Below are 14150 nucleotides of genomic sequence, written 5' to 3' on the forward strand. Positions count from 1 at the left end.
TCCTAGATAGTGCACTATATCTATCAATCAAGTGTGAATATGAGTTGAACTAGTGGGAAACAGGTTTCTCTCACTCGTTCTCATGCAAACACACAATCTCTCTTTCTCTCTCTCAGGCTATGACTTGCACTTGTTACCTCCTCCTCTCCCTCCCTCCCAACCAACTACATTCCTTCATCCTGACTATCCTCCCTGAGAGAGAGCTTTGGAGGGGGAATGGAGAGAGTGGGTGGGGATCAGGCAGAAACACTACACCCACCACGTCAGTGTGTGGAGATACAACAGCAACAATGTGGTCGCTCTGGCTACTACTGAGTCTCCATGGCAACAGGGATTTGAATTCATGACAATATTTTGGGAGTTTCCCAAACATCAGTGGGTGAGTCAGTGTGCTTCCTCTGAGTACTCATGGATATAATGGCCTAAATAGACAGAGTGACAAAGACATAGCTAGAACATGAAAAACAAATACTCTACCACAAAGTTGTTGAAATAGTGGCTTTTGGGTAATTGCATGCATGTGAGACAGAGAGAGAGAGAGAGAGAGATAGAAAAAAGCAGCGAGAGATTTTGGTGGGGTGTGGACTCGAGGAAAAGAGGGAGGGAAGTGGGTGGAGGTGTGGTTGTGAGTGTTTGTGCGTTCCTTGGCGGCGAGGGCTGAGTCTGACATTTGGAAAGTAGAGAGCAGAAGGAATTGGGCTTCAACAGAAAGGCTACCATCAAAAAGTAAGTTGAACATTTGTCTTCTCCTTCAGAACTCTCAACTCTTTGACATGCTCTTCATGTGTTTTTTAAATGAACATAGCCTATATAATAGCCTACATAATAGCCTATATGCATACCCTCTTTTATTACTCTCAAGACTAATAAAATTGCACACAGTCAGTAGGGGCGTGAATTTGTTAGAATTGTAGCTAGCACGTCTTTTGTAGTGCAAGTGATACTGGTAGTTTATTCCTTTGCCAGGTAAGTTCAGTGTGGGCGTGTTCAGGTAATTGATCAGGTAGCTGGTTCTGAAACAAACATTACAAGGTGAAAATCCAAATGCACTGCAATTCTGAAACTTTAAGTATACATTTAGTTCAAGTTCATAATGCACACGCTTTAGCCCATGAAACCTGTCCTGTAATTTCTGGTAGATAGCTGAGTGCATGATGGAACTATGCTCCATCCTAGAAGGCAGGGAGATTGTCATGAATTCAGTGTTTACTCTCTGTGACTCTGGCAAACTGCTGAGGTTAGATAGGGTGTACTTTGTATTTCCTTCACATAACAGAACAGGGCTTAACTTCCCTCAGCGGCTGTCAGCTCAGACAGTCAGAGGTTTAATTGTCTAAGACTAGCTCGAGTTCCCTCTTTATTTGTCGCTTCAGCACTTAGATGAGAAGCTCTCATATGAGAAATTACACAGACCATCTTTTGTGTACTCAAATATTTACACACAGTTGAGCTAACTAAGAAGTACTTGTTCCCAATTACAGTCATTTTGAAGTGTACGTGGGCGGGAAACAACTTGGGGTGGGTCAGTGTTGATGTAGATCACATGTCTGGACCCAACCCAGACCAGCGCTTTATCCCAGAGAGGTTCTCTGCATTCCAGACTGGCTCTCGCCTCACTCTCTCCACACCCACCAGATCCCAAGCCGCCCTATTGCCAGTAGTAGGGGTGGGAAGGAACTCTAAAGTGTATCCGTGAGTTGTTCTCACAATAAGATTGTATTTAGGAAGAACAAGCAATCTTGCCTTCTCTCTACTGACAATGGCCATTCAAACAGTCATTCAGCTTTTTTTGTATTGTTTATGATCTTTACTGAATGAATAAATCAAATAATGGCCATTGTAATTGGTGAATTGAGATCGTTCATCAATATTTTGAGTTGAGCTGCCTAGTTAATCTGAATTGGTTAAGGCAGGGGTTCTCAAAGTGGGGTCATTCAAACCCACTAACAATGGCGTGCAGTGTGTTCGCAGCCAGATCTCAAAATATATATTTAAAAAATTACACATCCACAATACTTTTACATAAATGCAGTGCAATTTAATCTTTAAAACTGCAGTTTTTCTCTCTGCCTCATAGAAAAATGTGTCGAATTGTAGGATATTAGCTTAAAAGCTGCAACAACAAAAAATCTCTCTGCCACATGACAAAATCTGTAGATTTGTAGGAAATTTTCTCTCCGATGGCAAGAGGCAAGCCTTTAAAATGTTCCAACCTAGGGCCCAAAACTTGGTTTGTCTGACCATGCACTGCTGAAGTCATGGCAATACTCCTTGTATGCTATTATTATCTAACTTGAGTTGTGTTCTGATTATGAGGGGGGGGGGGGTCCATGAGGAATTTACTATCACAAAAGGGTTCCCCGGCCCCATAAATTTTGAGAACCCCTGGGTTAAGGTGTGTGTATGTGTTTATTTGGGGGAGGTGGGGCAGGCAGGGGAGTAGGTATTTTGTGCAGTTATTTTAAGGAGTGGCGGTTTGTTGCAAGCTGCAAACAAGTTACAACTCATCTCCTGCCAACGCTTCCCCCTTTATCCCTCTGATTTTCTCACTCTCTGTTTCCCAGGGCTATCACTACCTGGCTTGACCAATCTCAAATCTCTTCCTCTGAATCCTATAGATTAATTTTTTTATCAAGCCTCCCTCCATTTCTGTTAGTGTGTGTGGCTATAACCCATCAGGAGTTATAAAGCCGCACCCTGAGGGGGTGCAGACTCAGACCTCCCGTCATTAATGACTGCCTGTTTCAAAGTGCTGAAGCCAAGCTTCACAGTGCAGCCTTTGTCAACATCCATATCTAATAATATTTAATAATACAAATACATGAGATTTGAAGCAACTTTCAAGAAACCAAAGGACACTGTACAGCAAGAGTACAAAACAATAGAGTATCTGATTCCTGTCACTCATGTTAAGCCCCGTGACAGTGTCTGTGTCCCCCAGTATCCCTTTATTTGATATGGTATAGAACGAGGAAGTGTTTGACCAACTTTTAACAAAATATATATATTTTCTCCCTCTCCCTTGTTCTGTCTTTCTCTCAGTCATCATGTTGGTTCTTCTAGCCGGAATCTTCCTCCTTCACCTCACCAGCATCATCCTCCTCCTAGTGGCAACTATAGACAATGTAAGTAATCCCCCACTGCTCCTCCTCCACTTAGTTCTCTTCATGTTGACATAGGCCTGTGAAGCTACACATGAGTGCACATCTCTTTCACTATGTCTGTGGGGTGTTGAATCAAAAGATGAAAGCATGCTATGTTAGCCCTCATCGGCTCAGGCCTTTGGTGCTGTTCTGTCAGTGTTCTACTTTGGTGTTCTGGACTACATTTCTGAGCTCACTCTCACCCCTGAAAGAACATAGGTGACAAACAGGTTGGCCAGTGTTTCATCATCCTGAGTTTGTGTGTGTGTGTTTGCCTGTGCGTTATCGTTAACAATGTGGCTGCATATACATGCTCTTGTTCGTGCGTGGGATTCCAGTGAGTGTTAAAAGGCCTGTCGTAGTGAGAGGAGCATACCTGGCTGCTGTGGTATGCTGCTACGTTCCACAGATGTACATTCAACCCATTGACTGTTATCCCTGTGCCTGGACATCCAAATGCATGTTAGAACACAACACATGAACCTGTGGATGTCCATTGACTATCTCTCCTCTCTGTCCTGTCCAGGCCTGGTGGATGACAAAAACCGTGTCCACTGATGTGTGGGCCAGGTGGATACTGGCCAATGTAACCTGGAGCTCCAACGATCTCCCCGGCAACTACCCTCATGGTAAGTCTGGGCCATGCTGAACCGCTAAGCTAAAATGTAATGAAACATTTTGTGGAAAAAAACAGCACTGAAGGAAATTAGCATTGCTCCTGGATATACAGTATACGTAAATATCAACCTACACGTGAATTAAACATTTTTTTTCTGTCTCAAGTCACCCCAAGATATACATTTTTGCCACACAGAAACAGTGTAGTTTCTCCAGGATGTGGGTTTACTGCGCTGGAGGTTTGGTTGAATTCAGGGTAGAGCTCCATAACAACTGTCAGACTAAGCCTGTCATCTAACCTGTGTCTGTCAGTGTGAAGCATGATTGATCAGTAAGCACTCTATTGCCCAACGAGGGAGAACAATGCCATTTTCTCATAGAGGAAACTGAACAGAGGGTGTGGCAGGATCGGAGACAGGGTTGGGGCTGGTGGGGAGGTTCAGATTTGCTTGAGTATGTACACTGAAAGTGCATTACAAATACATTGAGTCTGTGTGTAGACCTTTAGTGAATGTGTGGTCAAAAGTATGTATGTATGTATGTAGAAATGTTGTATCTCTAAGTGTTTTATTTGATTGCTGAGAAACCCTTTTTACAACCTATGAAATGAACTCGTCTTAAATGCTCTCATAAATTTTCCTTAGCACACAATTTTCCAGATTTAAAATACTTTCATTGTGTTTCTAAAAAACAGAACTGCCCCATTCACCTCTGCATTTCAGAGCGTGACACAACACTGTTTCGTTAATATGGTGTTGATTTCTGGGTGTGTCTGTTCTGTAAATAGTCCTTACTCAGTGTCTGTCTCTGTCTCCCTCTACAGAATACCTCCAGGCAGTGCAGGCTAGCTCCATTCTGGCCTGCATATTCTCTTCCCTTGGCCTGTTTGTGTTTGTGGGACAGCTCTTCACTCTGTCAAAGGGACAGAGATTCACCTTCTCTGGCATCTTCCAGCTCCTAGCCTGTACGTATTGCCCTAAACACTTTCAATCTTCAACCTGTTAAACAACTAGTTCTGTCTTTGCTTGACGTTTGTCCCTCCCTCCCTCCAGGCCTGTGCATCATGATCGCTGCCTCCATCTACACAGACATCTTTCACAAGAATGAATCGGATGGTTGGTATGGCCACTCCTTCATTCTGGCCTGGATCTCCTTTGCGTTCACCTTCATCTCCAGTATAATCTACTTTGTCCTGCGAAAGAAGACAGCAAACTAGAAGCAGAAGACTTGCCCAAACCCAAGGGACAGGCTCAATATCTTACGATCTGATTGTTTTTTGTACAATTAGGTATGGATATGAGTGTGGGATACAAAAGGGGAAAAGTTGTTATCCACAGATTTTCATCCATGTATCTCTTTTGGTTCCCACTGAAGTGTGTCTAAACATATTGGATTTACATAGTAATAACCTACCTGTCCTGCCCACATAGTTATAACTTACCTGTCCTCCCCATATAGTAGTAATCTACCTGTCCTGCCCTCATAGTGGGGCGGCAGGTAGCCTAGTGGTTAGAGCGTTGGACTAGTAACCGAAAGGTTGTAAGATCAAATCTCAGAGCTGAAAAGGTAAAAATCTGTCATTCTGCCCCTGAACATGGCAGTTAACCCACTGTTCCTAGGCCGTCATTGAAAATAAGAATATGTTCTTAACTGACTTGCCTAGTTAAATAAAGGTTAACATTTTTTTGTAATAACCTACCTGTCCTGCCCACATAGCAGTAACTTACCTGTCCTGCCCACATAGCAGTAACTTACCTGTCCTGCCCACATATTACTAAGTCCATGTTTAGTTTTCATGGGCTCTTTAATATAAAGTGGGACAACATTTTCAAAGTCAATGAAACTTCTACAGCCCTCATATATTCGTTGGAGAAGGTATAGGGGAGTCAGAGAGTATAGACCGACAGTATCTCATTATTTCAGAATCATAGTCCTGCTTACATTTGATTTATTTCTCAATTAGGCTCAGAATAAAACAAGGCCAAAACACTCAAAACCAAATAGAAGGATGAATTGACTAGTGCCGCAAACAGAATCCAATTTCGGAAACTGTCAACGATCATTACCCCGTTTGACTTACAGCCCTGTGCTGAATAAGACAAATAATATAATGTATTTGCCAATGTCCATACATGGAATGGAATATTAGTACTAACCTCACTGCTAACTGGACCCCTCCCATTTTTAGTTATGTAATTATTTTATGCTTTGTACCATTAGTCTTATTGTGTAGGTTAACTTCCGTTTGTCTGAATCAACCTATCCCCCAGACACACCCATGGACTGACAGACACACCCATGGACTGACAGACAAACAGACAGATAGATATTGAGTGCCTTAATCTGACAGAGCATATTTGCTCGCTGCACATTGAGATATGTGTAAATATGAACATGCTTGGTTTCACATTATGCTTTATGTGTAATGCAATTTTATTTTTGTTACTGTTTCTTATCAGTATGATAATGATAATAATTTGTATTAAAACTTGATTTAAATCAAATTTCTCCTGTCAATGCTAAACAATTTTATATGAATCATAATCGGTGAAGGAGGACAGATTGCAGGAAGATGAATGATACCTAGTCACTGGTAGAGGGACACCACAGTGAAACTGACAGAAGGCATGAAATCATTTTGCACATTTTCACCAAGTTCTATTGACAGCATGCATACAAGTTTGGACAGAGAGCTTCAGACTACTTCACACTGATTTGCTCTGTCAAAATCCAAATGCATGTTGGCTCATAGGTAAGTATCACACACATACAGTCAAAGTGGGCTGTACTCCTCATCTGAGTACTCCCTCCCCTCTTCCTCCATCTCTCTGCCCCTGTCCTCTGAGTAGTACTGGGGGGTGTAACTGTGGACGGACAGGGGTAGAGAGATGGGAGTGGCGGTGATAGGGGAACAGGGTGGGACGGGGGTGGTGGGAAGTATTCAGGGTGGGGGAGTGTGTAGCAGTGGGGGAGGGAGTGGGTGAGTGGACGGGGTGATGAGGTTGGGGGTGGCGAAGGGGAGTCATAGTAGGGTGACGGGTGAGAGTTCTGGGGATGGTGGGGACATGCAGGGGTGAGGGGGCGGAGGGCAGTAGTAGGGGGCCGGGGGAAGCAGGGGCTCTATGTCAGGGAATCGAGGGGGGTACAGGTGAGCTTTGTGCCTCCGCTCCATTACAGCCTTCTTGGTGTAGTTGTTGAGGGCGGAGACTCCTGACAACATGCAGCAGGTAAAGGCCAGCCATGCCACAATAAGACAGAAAAATAGAGTAGAGAGACAGGAGCAGCAAGGAGGATTGTGTTAATCTGAACCCATGTGTGCAAGCCTACTGTTACAAACATTCCATACCCTTATCTTACTAAAACAATTGCTACAAGGCACATGCAATATTGCAATAATCTATTTGAGATGGACAGAGGTCTATAACAGGAGCCAAGGCCTCATGAGAGTCCTTGAGATACATTATTGGGTATCCCCCTCTTATTTAAAGGGGAAAATGTAAACACTTGCTCTTGGAGACCAAATAATCAGGAGAGCACACTAAAGATCAGAGAATAAGTAGTGGTGTGCAGACTCACTAAAAGCCCCAGGAGTAGCCATAGCTGTGTGGTTTGAAGTCCTCTGGACTTTTATTTATCATACAAGAACTGATTTCGCTAATAGCTTTATTGAGGAAAGTTTTACTTGCAATGACTGTGATGTGTGGTTGTCTTAGTTGGAACGCACTGATTGTAAGTTGCTCTGCATAAGAGCTTCTGCTATATCAGGGTTTCCCAAACTCGGTTCTGGGGCCACCCACAACACGTTTTGGTTTTTGCCCTAGCACTACACTGATGATTCAAATAATAAAAACTTGATGACTAGTTGGTTACTTGAATCAGCTGTAGTGACGACGACTCAGAACCAAGTTTGGGAAACCCTGTGCTAATTGATAAAAAAAGATAGATTCTAAATTAAAATGTGTACCTCCTAATATAGTGAAGACTGCAGAGTAGGCATTGAGGAGCTGTACCCAGATCTGTGAGGGCCAAAAGGCATCTAGACACAACTGAAGAGACAGCAGCACACAGCAGCCCAACATACATGAGCTCCATGGACACCGACAACCACAACATTCCTGCAGGGAGAGAGAGGACGATTACAGTACAACTGTATCATGACTGTGCAATGTGTACCAACATACAATCTTGACACTGCAGAATCATTTACCTTTTTCACCTCCTGGAGTTAAAGAAAGAAAACTGCGACACTTTTCCTCTAAAAAAGAAAAGACAAAGCTATTTCATTAATAAAATCATGATCCTCTATCAGACAAGGTACATTTCTGTGTGGGACAGATTACGTACATAGTATCAGGAATAGTGGTCCTTGAGAAAACCTTTCTACCCAATGGGCACGCCACGTCCTTTCAACTTGGATAAATGGGTAATATTTGGTTGAGACAACCTACATTCACCGACTCAAAAAGACAGCCAAAAGTTTTTACAATGTGTTATCACTATGCTTTAAACCATCTAAAAGCACAACCAAATGTCAGATTTTTGGTTTATTTATGCTACACATTGTGTTATCACTGTGTTTCATCTAACAGCAGAACCAAATGACCTGGATTGCAGTTAAGATTACATTAAAAGGTAGGTTTAACAGAGAAAATGAAATGTAACCATACTTTATAAGTCATATATCATCACTAATACTATTTAGACCTGTATAGCATCTGCAATTCAACCAAAAGATAGACAACACATATAGTAGAGGCCTAGGGTTTCAAGCTTTGGTTGATTTGAAATGTAATCTTCAAGTTAATCATTAACATGTTGGATTCACGTCTCCATCTAAACCAAAAATCTAAGTTAAAGAACAGGACTAAATAAATGCATTTAAAGTTTGATTAAATTAGATTTAGTCCTATTCTTTCATTTAGATTTTTGGTTTAGATGGAGACTTGAATCCAACATATACATGATTAATTTGGAGACAAATTAGCTCTGTCAAGTCTTCTCCAGCCCCAGCTTTAGGGTGTTGAGTCCAGTCAAGGCGGGGGGTTGAATAATATAAACCTTTCTCTCTACCTGGTCATGATCCATAATTGAGTCATGCTGTTAGAATCTAAATCCCCCTGAACAGAGCACCGTTAATAATCCTCTTTATAGAGTGCAAGAGCTCACACACACACACACACACGCATGTACACACACACACACACACTCCACCGTACCTGGACTCTCATTGCATTTAATCTCACCAGTGATTTTCATTTTGATCCTCGCTTCCCATTGTTACATTACTGTGTGACTGCAACTCCCCCACTTTGAACCCACCGTATGCAACTTTTGTGAACAATCCTAGAGGTATTAAAGTTCCAACCATCCATTTTCACCCCCCAAAGTCTCACCCCAGGCGTCAGTGTAGATGTTCTCCTCACAGCTCATCTACATGCCTGCATGGAAGGCAGGGAAGACGAAGCGGTCATCACCCGTCTCCCAGGAGAACTGGATGGAGGTGAAGTTATGCGAGACCCCGGGCACAGGTATGCATTTGGTCAGTTTGTTGGCCGAACAGAGGGGCTTGGGGACCTTCTGACCGCCCTCACACCAGTAGGACGACAAGAGGGCCATGGCCCCCAGGACCAGAAACACTAGCGTCTGGAAGAAGGTGAGCTTGGGGGACCGCACCCTGGACAGAAACGACATGATGAAGGGAGAGAGAGGGAACCTGGGGTGGGAGGAGGTGTTGGAGGGGGAGAAGAGAGAAGTTGTATTTTGAACAGCTGGTCAAACACTCCCTCAGTCTATACTATATAATGACAAAGGGAGACGGGGCCACTTCAGACACAGAGATTCTGTCAGAGCGCTTAACATGTGACAGGAATCAGATATGGACGTTGACAAAGACTGCACTGAGAGCCTCGACTCCAGCTCTCTTTTAAACAGCATTAAGATAGTTGAGAGAGAGTTGAGAGAGAGCATATAGAAAAGGAAAAGATAAAGTATTCAGAGGAATTGCCAACCCAACTGAAAGAAAACAATCTAATCCCCCAATGTCTTTCCTTGCCTGGACACCCCCCACCCCACTTTACTTTGACCTCCACACATAATTGGAAGAGGAAGTATAAACTCTAACATAGCCTATTAGCTACAAAGGTAACTCCAAACACATTTTCAATAAGAGCAGCTGTTTAGCTGGTTAAACAAAGGTTAGCCATGTGTTGGCAAACATTTATGTCCAAGTCAAGAAAGCTTACCAGCAGCCAGCAGCACTTTCTGTACTGGTATCTTATTCGTAGGTGCTTTTTCAAAGCCTGTGAGAGACTCCAGTAAGTGTAATACCAAATACAGTATAAACTCTGTTTACAGTGCATTTGGAAAGTATTCAGACCCCTTGACTTTTCCCACATTTTGTTACATTACAGCCTTATTCTAAAATGCAGGTAGCCTAGTGGTTAGAGCGTTGGGCCAGTAACCGAAAGGTTGCTGGATCGAATTCCCAAGCTGACAAGGTAAAAATCTGTCGTTCTGCCCCTGAACAAGGCAGTTAACCCACTGTTCTCCGGCAGGCCGTCATTGTAAATAAGAATTGGTTTTTAACTGACTTGCCTAGTTAAATAAAGACAAAAATAAATTAAAAAATACCCCATAATGACAAAGCGACAACAGGTTTGCAAATGTATAAAACATAAAAAACAGAAATACCTTATTTATGTAAGTATTCAGAACCTTTGCTATGAGACTCGAAATTGAGCTCAGGTGCATCCTGTTTCAATTGATCATCCTTGAGATGTTTCTACGACTTGATTGGAGTCTACCTGTGGGAAATGATTTGGAAAGGCACACACCAGTCTACAGTATATAAGATCCCACAGTTGACAGTGCATGTAGGAGCAGAAACCAAGCCATGAGGTCGAAGGAATTGTCCGTAGTGAGCCGAGACAGGATTGTGTCGGGGCACAGATCTAGGGAAGGGTACCAAAAAATATCTGCAGCATCGAAGGTCCCCAAGAACAAAGTGGCCTCCAACATTCTTAAATGGAAGAAGTTTGGAACCACCAAGACTCTTACTAGAGCTGGCCGCCCAGCCAAACTGAGCAATTGGAGGAGAAGGGCCTTGGTCAGGGAGGTGACCATGAACCCGATGGTCACTCAGAGAGCTCCAGAGTTCCTCTGTGGAGATGGGAGAACCTTCCAGAAGGACAACCATCTCTGCAGCCCTCCACCAATCAGGCCTTTATGGTGGTGGCCAGATGGAAGCCACTCCTCAGTAAAAAGGCACATGATAGCGTACTTGGAGTTTGCCAAAAGGCGCCTAAAGGACTCTCAGACCCTGAGAAGCAAGATTCTCTGGTCTGATGAAACCAAGATTGAACTCTTTGGCCTGAATGCCAAGCATCATGTCTGGAGGAAACCTGGCACCATCCCTTCGGTAAAGTATGGTGGAGGCATATCCTTGAGTATCTCTGGAGAGACTTGAATATAGCTGTGCAGCAACGCTCCCCATCCAACCTGACAGCTTGAGAGGATCTGCAGAGAATAATGGGAGAAACTCCCCAAATATAGGTGTGCCAAGCTTGTAGCGTCATACCCAAGAAGATTTAAGGCTGTAATCGCTGGCAAAGGTGCTTCAACAAAGTACTGAGTAAAGGGTCCGAATACTTACGTAAATGTATATTTGGGTTTTTACCCCTGTGCAAGAGGGCAGGTATAGTTTGAGATGGATTACATCCCTAATTATATAACTGTATGACAAAGAATGGGAGAATACAAATCGAAATGGTAGGAAGACCAGCAGTAGAAAATGTCAGCAATTACAGGAGAAAATAGCTTATCTGTGAATCCTATAGAACAAATAATGGCTAAAATGTTCAGAAGCATTGACGTCAGACAGTAAGGATCATTTGAAAGAGAAAATGGACCCACCTTCTTCAACCTGTCTTATTTCCTCTTTATCTTCAGTTCTTCATGCAGTGAGTGTGGATTGTGGTAGTATTTAATGGACTCCTATTCCTCTACCCATCGCCTCTCTCTCTTCTCTTCCTCTCCATCAGATAGCATGTCAGTGATTCAGGGTGTTGACCCTCACAGTAACATCTGTGGAGTGCGTGATACTGCTTGGTCAGTAAGTCAGTGTGCTCAACCAAGCCTTAAACTCCCCTCTTCTTTAATCTATTGATACAACTCTAAATCCACAGTGGACAACTCCATTCAATCTGTTCTCATTTTCATCCATTTCATCTACTCTTTTACCCCTCCTGTCTTCCCGCTTTCTCTCGAACTGGCCACACTCTCCTAATAGCACCAGTTTGAATATAGTGTACCAGATATAGTTTACTAGCACCACCGCCTGAACTCCAATCTAGCGACTTTCAAAGTAAAATGTATGACTTCACATCACTTGAACATTAATTACATCGTATGATGTATTTCATCTCACAAATAAGAAACTCCTGGATAAATTCTATTCCCACACAGACATGTTCCTGGTAGTTAGTCTCTGAGAGATTTTCCAACGAACTTTACCAGAATGGTAAATCTCACATCTGTTTTTCCTCAGAACATCCTGAATAAATAGCATCTTTTTACTATTTTATTTCTTGTAAGGTCTTGATTCAATGCGTAGCGCAATTGAAATGTAAAGGCCCAGCGCAGTCAAAATTCTGTTTTGCCTGTGCCTTATATCATATGGTACAACAGCTGTAAAGGCGTGCAAAAATTTGATCTGTGTTAGTTTCTGGTTGAAAATACACTGAAAAATTATAAACACAACATGCAACAATTTCAAAGATGTTACATAGTTACAGTTCATATAAAGAAATCGGTCAACTTAAATAAATTCTAATCTATAGCTTTCACATTTATTTTAATTTTATTTCACCTTTATTTAACCAGGTAGGCCAGTTGAGAAAAAGTTATCATTTACAACTGCGACCTGGCCAAGATAAAGCAAAGCAGTGCGACACAAACAACAACACAGAGTTACACATGGAATAAACAAATAAACAGTCAATAACACAATAGAAAAGTCTATATACAGTGTGTGCACATGACTGGGGCGTGGATCAGAAAACCAGTCAGTAACTGGTTTGACCACCATTTGCCTCATGCAACGCGACACATTTCCTTCAAATAGAGTTGACCAGGCTGTTGATTGTGACCTGTGGAATGTTGTCTCACTCCTCTTCAATGGCTGTGCGAAGTTGCTGGATATTGGCGGGAACTGGAACACACTGTCGTACACGTCGATCCAGAGCATCCCAAACATGCTCAGTGGGAGACATGTCTGGTGAGTATGCAGGCCATCGAAGAACTGGGACATTTTCAGCTTCCAGGAATTGCGTACAGATCCTTGTGACATGGGGCCGTGCACTATAATGCTGAAACATGAGGTGATGGCGGTGGATGAATGGCACGACAATGGACCTCAGGATCTCATCACGGTATCTCTGTGCATTCAAATTGCCATCGATAAAATCCAATTGTGTTCATTGTCCGTAGCTTATGCCTTCCCATACCATAACCCCACCGCCACCATGGATCACTCTGTTCACAACGTTGACATCAGCAAACTGCTCGCCCACACAACACCATACACGCCGTCTGCACGATAGAGCTTAAACCGGGATTCATTCATGAAGAGCACACTTCTTTAGCGTGCCAATGGCCATCGAAGGTGAGAATTTGCCCACTGAAGTCAGTTACGATGCAGAACTACAGTCAAGACCCTGGTGAGAATGACGAGTACGCAGATGAGCTTCCCTGAGACGGTTTCTGACAATTTGGGCAGAAACTATTTTCATCAGCTGTATTGGTGGCTGGTCTCAGGCGATCCCACAGGTGAAGCCAGATGTGGAGGTCCTGGGCTGGTGTGATTACACGTGGTCTGTGGTTGTGAGGCTGGTTGGACGTACTGCCAAATTCTCTAAAACGACGTTGGAGGCGTCTTATGGTATAGAAATGAACACAAAATTGTATGGCAACAGCTCTGGTGGACATTCCTGCAGTTAGCATTCTAATTGCACGCTCCCCTAAGACATCGCTGGCAATGTGTTGTATGATAAAACTGCACATTTTAGAGTGGCCTTTTGTCCCCAGCACAAGGTGCACCTGTGTAATGATCATGCTGTTAAATATCTTGGCAAAAGAGAAAATGCTCCAGGGATATATTTAAATTATATATATATATCTTTATTTAACTAGGCAATACTGTTAAGAACAAATTCTTATTTACAATGACGGCCTACCCCGGCCAAATCCTATCCAAGACAACGCTGGGCCAATTGCGCGCCGCCCTATGGGACTTCCAATCACGGCCGTTTGTGATACAGCCTGAAATCAAGCCAGGGTCTGTAGTGCCACCTCTAGCACTGAGATGCAGTGCCTTAGACTGCTGCACCACTC

At 43.0% G+C, this 14150-nt stretch overlaps 1 protein-coding gene and 1 pseudogene across 2 annotated transcripts; one reads left to right on the top strand and one right to left on the bottom strand.

The window, feature by feature from the left end:
* Nucleotides 1-207: 207 nt before the first annotated feature.
* On the top strand, nucleotides 208-6265 carry LOC139576792 (epithelial membrane protein 2-like). 2 transcript variants are annotated; one of them, XM_071403278.1, is made up of 5 exons: nucleotides 208-379; nucleotides 3043-3125; nucleotides 3670-3772; nucleotides 4585-4725; nucleotides 4814-6265. In XM_071403278.1, exons 2-5 carry the CDS (start codon nucleotides 3048-3050, stop codon nucleotides 4975-4977), a joined length of 486 nt encoding a protein of 161 aa, XP_071259379.1. In that variant the 5' UTR covers nucleotides 208-379; nucleotides 3043-3047; the 3' UTR covers nucleotides 4978-6265. The 2 variants fall into 2 exon arrangements, with proteins under 2 accessions (XP_071259379.1, XP_071259368.1); XM_071403267.1 differs by lacking the exon at nucleotides 208-379 and adding an exon at nucleotides 405-726.
* A 518-nt stretch (nucleotides 6266-6783) lies between these two features.
* On the bottom strand, nucleotides 6784-9452 carry LOC139561132 (germ cell-specific gene 1-like protein; annotated as a pseudogene).
* Between the last annotated feature and the right edge of the window lie 4698 nt (nucleotides 9453-14150).

This window comes from Salvelinus alpinus, chromosome 1 (assembly GCF_045679555.1).
Source record: "Salvelinus alpinus chromosome 1, SLU_Salpinus.1, whole genome shotgun sequence".
Lineage (NCBI taxonomy): Eukaryota > Metazoa > Chordata > Actinopteri > Salmoniformes > Salmonidae > Salvelinus > Salvelinus alpinus.